General features: G+C 42.2%; 1 protein-coding gene and 3 non-coding genes across 4 annotated transcripts; 3 read left to right on the top strand and 1 right to left on the bottom strand.

The window, feature by feature from the left end:
• Positions 1-1,969: 1,969 nt before the first annotated feature.
• Positions 1,970-5,014, bottom strand: LOC139453032 (peroxynitrite isomerase THAP4-like). The gene is made up of 2 exons (XM_071234658.1): positions 4,709-5,014; positions 1,970-3,125 (listed from the first exon to the last, which is right to left on the bottom strand). Exons 1-2 carry the CDS (start codon positions 4,917-4,919, stop codon positions 2,782-2,784), a joined length of 555 nt encoding a protein of 184 aa, XP_071090759.1. The 5' UTR covers positions 4,920-5,014; the 3' UTR covers positions 1,970-2,781.
• A 322-nt stretch (positions 5,015-5,336) lies between these two features.
• On the top strand, positions 5,337-5,418 carry Trnal-uag (transfer RNA leucine (anticodon UAG)). The gene has a single exon. It is a non-coding gene; the product is annotated as a tRNA-Leu (tRNA).
• A 745-nt stretch (positions 5,419-6,163) lies between these two features.
• Trnal-uag (transfer RNA leucine (anticodon UAG)) lies at positions 6,164-6,245 on the top strand. The gene has a single exon. It is a non-coding gene; the product is annotated as a tRNA-Leu (tRNA).
• A 1,820-nt stretch (positions 6,246-8,065) lies between these two features.
• Trnal-aag (transfer RNA leucine (anticodon AAG)) lies at positions 8,066-8,147 on the top strand. The gene has a single exon. It is a non-coding gene; the product is annotated as a tRNA-Leu (tRNA).
• The last annotated feature ends 946 nt before the right edge of the window (positions 8,148-9,093 follow it).

The raw sequence follows: 9,093 nt of genomic DNA, 5'->3' as shown, positions 1-9,093 counted from the left end.
ATTTGCAAGAGTTTTCACCCGGTTTTAAAAAATTTCATTTGGACCAAAAAAATATGTTTTTTCAACATATAACACTGTCTTAGGCCTCGCATCAACATTTGCTTGTTGACGCATGTAGGTACCTCTTTGCAACGTTGTTTATTTATAAAATGACAAGTCTTTTGTTTGGAATATACACAACAAAAGAATTGCGAAGTAGACCTTTTCGAAACTGTCCACGATAATGTAAATCCAGTTAAGTCTACCAAGTCGATTAATCAACGTTTGATTATATCCATGGCAATGAATGTAGCATGAAAGTCACGGACCTATATTCAATAATTCCGAGCTGAGTAATGTTTATATTATCCTTTGCCAGAAAGTATGTACCCGCCTTTAGCATGTTTGGCATGAAAGGACGGGCGAATCAGTGTTTAGAAGCTGTCGGCCCTGACAAAACTCTTCTGGCACTCATTTAAGAAACTGCAGCTTCTTGTGACAAGTCTATTAATAGACTCGTAAATTTACTGCAGGCCATAAGGACCCATACAAATTTGAAACTACGGGCCCGAGACGAGATATACCTGGCACGGGCCTATGGTCAGGCGCTCATTTCAACATTGGAGGACTAGGTTTCAAGTTCTTAGACCAGCACTTCAGTTGCAAGGCGCGTCAGCTTGATGCGGGCCCAAAGTGATGCGCGTCTGCTCAGAGGTTTACAACTTTGGTGAAGTCGATAAACATGGGCATGACACCAAGGCGAATCAGGGATTCGAACCGAAACTTGTTCTGATGATTTAACACCACTGACGTCTGGAACAATAGACGGTGTTATGTTTCTTCCAATGACTTATCAACTGTGAGGATCACTAAAATGCACATTATCGGAACGTTATTATATTCGATATTTCAGCCCTTATTGGTCTAAGGGAATGATCATTTATTAGTGTGTGTTCATTAGCCAATCGGGGCGGTCGGGTAGCCTAGTGGTTAAAGCGTTCGCTCGTCACGCCGAAGACCCGGGTTCGATTCCCGACATGGGTACAATGTGTGAAGCCCATTTCTGGTGTCCCCTGCCGTGATATTGCTGGAATATTGTTAAAAGCAGCGTAAAACCATACACACACATTCACTCACACTCTTTAGCCAATCAGCTGTCAGCGTTCTAAAACGATTCGGCAAAAAAGAATTACCACCTTGTTTTGGAAATTTAGATGGAACAAATGAAAACCTGCACATTACCCACATATTCCTTAGACGCTACTCCCTACTGGGTGTGAGTGCACGCAGTCATGGTGCTCAGAAACGACAGGTCACGAATGCATGGGTGCCGCAATCTGTCTACTTCCGGAATTTGTCGTTTTAGTTCATTTTCGAGATACAGAAATACGATATGCTGATTTCAATGCTTCGCTCACTGAGTACCGATAATTCAGAACTTCAACGCTGATTAGAAAGCGAGTCACCTGACGCAAGCACTATATATGAAGGTGTCCTATCCTGACGCCGAGATGTGATGGAACTAATTCACGTACAGTGACCGTAGGACGATACTAGACTGAACATATAGTCATTGACGAATGTACGCTTGACGCCAACAATAAAACAATGAATTCACGTCAACAGTAGTGTATAGGGCACGTACAATTTGTTTGCGCGTGTGCCTCGTGTGCTTGCAAGCCATTATCAGAACAAATCAGGGATTCGATCCCAAAATCAGTGGGTATTAAGCACTACAAAAGGACACAACTGCAAAGTGAACTGCAGCATTACACGCCTGGGTCGCCTAACTCGCTACAACTAAATAATAACTGTGTATGATAAGGACCTTATTTCATGTTTGAGAGAAACACTAGCACGTGTAAATCATTTCAACACAGTCATGCGATGATCCCTTTATATTCATCAGCCGTCAATTTTAAGACAAAAAAGAACACATCGCATTCATGATACACTCAGTAAAACAGTTTAATAAACATTCTTCGTGCGGCATACATAATAATATCCACAACCCACACGTATACGAATAGTCACTCAATGTCATCGTCAAGGTATATGACTCGTACCTCTGTACAAGCAGTATATAAATACTAGTATTCCAATTGAAGTTCTGTACCACGTGGAAAGATGGCCATTCAGTTTACAGTTAGTCAACACCGCTTCAACGTTATTTCAGTTATATGACCGCGTGTACCACTGAAACTCGCAAGCAAAGGTATGGTGCAGACAAACCACGGTTCATAGTCATGGAGAATCTGGTCTTCGATCCGTGGACCAGAGTATCCCTACAGCTAAGTATACGAACATAGCACAACTTCGCCTTCCACTACTGGGCCACCAGTGCCCCTTATTCACGTTACAGGTTTAAGAATGAATACCAAGTCCTATGTCGTACACATTTCACACGATCAGTTGGTGCAGTGGCATTCAATAGCACCAGGAACGTAACTCTTGAACAAGAGGTAAGAACGACAGTCTAATTTTCACACTTTGCTCACTCCGAAGAGACTGTGATTCAACACTGGACGACGGATTCTCACGAAAGGCTGTTGGGTCATTCGACATGTCAGGATGGCTGTCTGATTACGGTATGTAGAGACATTCAACACGTCTGATTGGCTCAACAATGACTTTTCATATTACCACTGACAGTGTACACACCATATAGGCATTCATCTTTTCAACTGTTCTATGTGAAAACAGGTTTCATCAAACTGAATTACATCATTGCATTACCTATAGATATGATCCTATCATCATGATCGTTATACTTCATGCAGGTGAGTCTGTGAGTGACCATCGCTAAATGCTGCCTTTCCTGGATTCATTACTGTCGCATGACTGGTTAAAGAAAATGTCCTCTGGTGAGTCGGGTTTCGCAGTTGTATGTTCGTATTTGATGGAATTACTTTGTGCTGCCCGTGCCCCGCCCACACCTCCCTGTGAGCCCCGCCTATCTCCGTCCCGACCACGCCGCGACATCTCCACCAACATCTCGGCGGCTGCCAGGACTTTCTTCCTCTGAGCTCTCTGTCCCTTGCGGTATCTACTGAGAGATTGCGCATCCTTCAAGGACAACCCTGTGCCCATGTGGAGAGACGGAATCCAGTCTGGACTGGAGATGTCGTACAGTGTAGTGGGTTTACCTGAAGTTATCAAGATGGTGATATTACTCGATTCTGAAAGAAAATATAAAGAGAGCACAACATTCGTATAGGTCATCGGCATTCACAGAGATAGATAAAAAAAAAGTGTGCAAATATACTGGGCTCCAGATAAAAAAAGAAAATAGGCATCGAATATTTACTCACGTTATCATTCACATTGATATTGTTCTTGGGTATTGTACATAGTTTACCTGCTTGGGGCCAGTCTACACCGATATATCTGGAGTTCTGAATGTATGTATTATAACCGTGTCGAGTCCATACAGTAGGCGAATAAATCCTCGTCCACTCGCCCAAAGTAATCAGGTACATGTTAAACGCATCACAGCAAATGAAATGACTTGTTTTTGACATGCAGCTGATGTGCCTGTTTATCTGTTATCATTAATCGGATGTTTTCTCTGCAAGGTTTTGCTATGAAGTTGGGACTTGCGACGTCACACACCAATGGGCAAATCGTGAACTGACCTAGAACACATAGTCCCCGAAAGAAAGTGAAGTGAGGTGAAATTGGGTCTAACGTCGAGTTCAAGATTATTGCACTTACGTAGCGACGTGCATGGACCTGTATTTGTGTGTGCTCCAGACTAATGCCGATTTTATAGTGCTAGCCCACTGAGATACAATGCCGCAGTTTAACATGATTAACCCACTCAGACACAGTATATCGACTCCGAGCCGACCAGTCCTTGTATCAGCCCCTTAATGCCGATAGCCAGGCAGGGTAACAAGAACCATATTTTAACGTCTTTTGGTATGATGCGACCGGGGATAGAACCCCCGACCTTCCGCTTTCCAGACAGATGTACTGCCACAAGACCACGTAGGTCTTAGTGAGTGAGTGAGTTGGGTTTAACGCCTCTTTTAACAGTATTCCAGTTATATCACGGCGTGTCAGCTTAAGGGAGGGAGGAAAGCCCGAAGTGATGCAGGTCTCAGACGTTTACCACTTCGGTGATACCCACGAGCACGGGTATGGTGCTGACAAACCTAGAAACATAATCGGGGCGAACCGGGATTCGAACCCACAATCATAGGTTTCTGGCGTGCCCAAGGGACGCAACTCTGCACAGCGAATAGCGGCGCCTTAGACGACTGGACCACCCGTGCCCCCCGGTCCGAAATAAAGTGACGCGTGAGGCTGAATAAAATAATTCCACAAAAGCAGCCCTCAGGTATCTTACTTTACTGGAGCTGAAAATGGGCGGAGAACTGATTTCTACAGCTAAGAATGGTATAATACAGCTAAGAATGGTATAAGAATGGTTGTTTCATAAAATGTCTAAGGATCTGTAAGAGAGACCAACAGAGTGAACCATGACAAAAACTGATATATCATCGGACCAAGCATTTCTTAACCTGTCCCTCCCCCATGATATCTATCTGATATTTTACGCTACAATCATCAATACGCAAGCTATGCCCCGTGCCCCGACAACGCGGGCTCTTTCTTGTGCGAACGTGGGATAGACTATTAGATATGCCATTATTACTGGGGGCACGTTTCTGCCTCTGAATGCCTACGAGACTATCTAAACATATCGACATATATGTCTCCTAACCTGATACGAAATGATCCGAACATATTTTGGTGTACTTTGTTGGAGAGTAGTTCTCCCTCCCGAGTTTAGCTATCCACTGGGCTCGTCGTTGCTCAGATAATTCTCGCGTTCGATCACCCTGGTTTATGATGACTGCAGGGATGGAATGATACGACTTCCCGTCCCGATTTGACCTGTTTGAACATCCTCTTACAGAACAGCAGTTCACCATTACTGTCCTGGTGTCATGGCATCTCAAAAAACAAATCACGATTTCAGTAGTAGGTTATTGTTTCTATTTGACCTCAAACATGGCGGATTTTTCCCACAAATATGGCGGCACTAACAATCAGCATTATTCGAGGAACCCTTAGAGATCTCGGACAGAACAATGAAGCCAAGCTCCTCACAGCGATCACCCGTTCGCAGAGCTCTCTATAATATGTTACTGAGAGTGTAAAGAAGGTGTCATGCGCTGGGAAGGAGTTTGCTATGAAGCATTACAAGCTCCTTGCAGTGATATGGCCCCATTGCCTAATTTTCCCAGTATGTTGCATGTACTGCGTTAGAGCTTGTGCCGAATTACGCGGTGGAGGTTATCATCGGTATTTGCGAGTGTCAGATTCATTGAAGCCGCTGTTGGTCGAGGGGTAGCGTGGCCGAGCGGTCTAAGGCGCTGGTTTTAGGCACCAGTCTCTCCGGAGGCGTGGGTTCGAATCCCACCGCTGCCAATTAATTTTTTATTATGAAAGTCAGGAACTATCTTTCACTGTACATTATATTTTCCCTATTATATTATTGCACCCAGGGACCGGCTATTTATGACGAAACTTCACAGTATGCGTGCACCAACCTGTCCAAAATTTATGTGAATTTGCTGAGGTTTTGCAAAGTTGCAGTTTCTACACATTCAAAGGATTTGTGGCAATACATTTTGTGCAGAAAACAGGATAGAAATCTACAGAGAGAATGTATCTTAAGTTTTGTCAGCATCAGAGAGCTTGGGATTTGGCTCTTTTCCAAATAAGACTGTGACGTCATACCTTTCGCGTCACAATGATGGAATGAGTATGGTTTTACGCCGCTTTTAGCAATATTCCTGTTGTAACATGTAGGCTGTTGTCGATGGTGATTCCGTCATTCAGATCGACAACAGACTCAAAACACTGGACTCAACCCAGGCCTCTTCACTCATTATATATGATAACATCAAAGAGTTCGCGTTTTGCTAAGTCACGGTAGAATGGACATAAACATACCGTGTTTTCAATGTAGAGCTAGGTTACCTGTAGATGAAAATTGAATTTGGAACCTCTACAAGCTCGACATAGAAAACACAGTATGTTTATCTCGTAATCATATATGTCTGATTTCCCCAGTATTTTTTGACTGCATGCACTGAAGTCGAGCTGTTATAGAGATGTGCGGAGGAGGTTATCGGCATTTTCGATGGTTAGATGCATTGACAGGTCATGAGGTAGCGTGGCCGAGCGGTCTAAGGCGCTGGTTTTAGGCACCAGTCTCTCCGGAGGCGTGGGTTCGAATCCCACCGCTGCCATCGTATCTTTTTGTTTGAAAATAACAATATTTTAGCGTGCATTATAATTGTTGTATCATTTTATTGTCCACAGGTACCGGTTGTACCGGACAAACAGTCAAGCAAATTGATGGGGAGATAGAAGATCATTTATCGGCCACAACGCTTGTACATGTCACTTGCCAGATTTTCACGTGCCGATCATTCCAGCTACCACCCAAGACTAGAGAGACTCACTCTTTTCTCGTCGTTGTCATGCTAATATATCCCGGGAGAGATTATATTTCATTCAAATTTGTAAATCGTTTTTGTTTTATTTAATTTGCCTTTTGAAAGAAGAACGATGTCTGATAAGGCCTCCATTTGGACCATTAGATAAGCGCTACTAACAACATGTCAATAATAAAAAAAATGATAGAACTCTTACATGTTTTGACACAAATCTCAAAATCAAGAAGAAAGGCTAGTATGTTCTGAAGTCTTTTATGTTTACGTGGAGCATTTTTCTCATATTGGAACATGATCTGACCCTTGGTCAAATGTGATTTTTATTAACCCCGATATGTTTGTCCTCGTAGGTATTAAAACATAAGACATTTTTCGTCCGACATTCCGAGTTCCGATTCTTTTCAGGGAAATATTTTTAATGCTTGTACATTTCATCAACATCCTTAAAGTGAACATAATGTTGTTACATCATATAAGAAATAAACGACTCGTGGTCGTTGTTTATCGTACAATAAAACACTGCAGGGAAAATAAACCACTTGCCCCTCATGGTTTATACTCTCTGCAGTGTTTTATTGTTATTGTACGATAAAAAAAACACTCGTCGTTTATTTCTTAAATAATGTCAAGGACAATATTGTGGATTTGATTTCAGAACTAAGACATAAACATGCAGTGGAAAATACCTGTAACGTTAAAGTCGTGCTTTTATTACGTTTACAAAGATGAATGTTTATCTTAATTCCAATTTTGATTACCTGTGATAATTGACGAAATCGTTTCTGCCATGAACTGAGAACTTGCTTCAATGCAGAGTCAATTACAAGTGTAATTTCAAACTGATCAGTCCAATAATGCACCCTGTCACTGAAAGTAAGGGGCTGGGGCTGGGGTTGGGGCTGGGGCAAGACAATAGAAACCGAAGAAACAATTGAGGCAAGCGCAAGGTTGACTGAGTTATTGTAATAGTGAGGCAGGCTAGATTGGGTGGTTGAGCAAGGACTAAGACTTTAAAATAGGAGCTGACATTAAAATACACTTCATGATATATACATAATTACATACTACTACATTAACAAAAAAAAACCAACTATCTTTAGTCAACATAAATACTCTCATAAATAGCTGTACATAAAAAAAATCACCCTACCACGGGTAAACAAACATTGGAGACTTATAAATTGATATTTGTTACTGAAGTGAATTAAAAAGGCAAAAGTTGCAATATATATATTATCCACATGTCACGCCCACGACGTTTGTAAGCTAATGTTAAAGTATGGAAGTTGCGATCACCTTCGCGCTACGATCGCTTTGTGGAACGGGGCCCTGTGTTGCTCTCATTTTATACTGGTTTTAGTGATAGTACGCGCATCTACATTTGCGCTTTATAGACTTCGCGTAAACTGGGAACCAGTCTATCACCACGTGGTACGCTTTGAGAAAAGCCATGTGTGGGATGTCAACCAGTGGTTCTGGTTCTATTATAGTTTTACCATTTCATGTCAACAGAGAGTGAAACAACCCAATGAAATATCCCTTTTTCCCAAAGGCCATGCAATATTCATTGAGATGAACCTCTTAATCTTACCACGTCACACCCTCGCTCATCTGGTAGCGTGGCCGAGCGGTCTAAGGCGCTGGTTTAAGGCACCAGTCTCTTCGGAGGCGTGGGTTCGAATCCCACCGCTGCCATCAGACTTTTTTTTCCATATGGATCTGAAAATAAAAACATTTGCATGGGTAACACTACCCTGGAACACGTTCTTTTTTCATATGGATCTGAAAATAAAAAACAAACTACTCGGGTAACACTGCATGAACACAGTCAATGTATTTTAGTACTAAAGTATTGAAATACTGACATGGTTGCCTTTAACCCGTTCCCTTTCATCCTCCAGCATTTAGCATTATGCAAGCTTTGGCTGTACATTTTAGCACCACAAGAGGAAGCAATTTTAAACACGTTTAACTTCTTTCTTTCTATAAAATCGCTAAATGGATCTCATTCTGTTATGTTCAAGGACAAGTTATAGAAAACACATGTACGTTGGTGTACAAATACGACTAGCAAAACTTTCCTTCCGTAGATAAAGCCTATTACTGCACGTTGTCACACAAGCATGCTTTCAAAGTATTTGCCAAACTATTGTAATCAGTGGCCGGTCATTTGTTACGGTGTGTGTATGTGTGTGTGTGTGTCTAGTCTTTTCTTTCATGTAATTAAAAGTAGCATCTATGAGGTTCATTTTGTGGTTATTAACATTCATGGGGACATAGGATATTGAGGACCGTGTCATCTTGTTAAGTGGGGCGCAGTTGTGGTTCGGGGGTCCCTAGGGGCGGCAACGCTCCAGTCCTACCTCAAGTGGTATCACTCGCTGTACAGCAACCCATGACAAAGAAACATTCCTTGCATGACAACGGTATAAGGATCTATACCGAAAGGTCGCCCTTACAGTAAATAAAGAAGTTATTATCCATAAATTATCTCCACTTTGTCATCCGTCAACTTCTACGCAATGCCTATGAAACAATTTAGCAAGCCATGGGTTTAGCGTTGCATGGGTTCGTTATGTTGCCTCATGCTATGATCATGTTACAATGACTCTCTCTCTGCCTGAACGGACAAGAGTTGTCA

This window comes from Haliotis cracherodii, unplaced genomic scaffold (assembly GCF_022045235.1).
Source record: "Haliotis cracherodii isolate W230 unplaced genomic scaffold, xgHalCrac1.p SCAF_9, whole genome shotgun sequence".
Taxonomy (NCBI): Eukaryota; Metazoa; Mollusca; class Gastropoda; order Lepetellida; family Haliotidae; genus Haliotis; species Haliotis cracherodii.
Note: the sequence above shows the minus strand (reverse complement) of the source record. Positions and strands in the feature narration are given on the sequence as shown.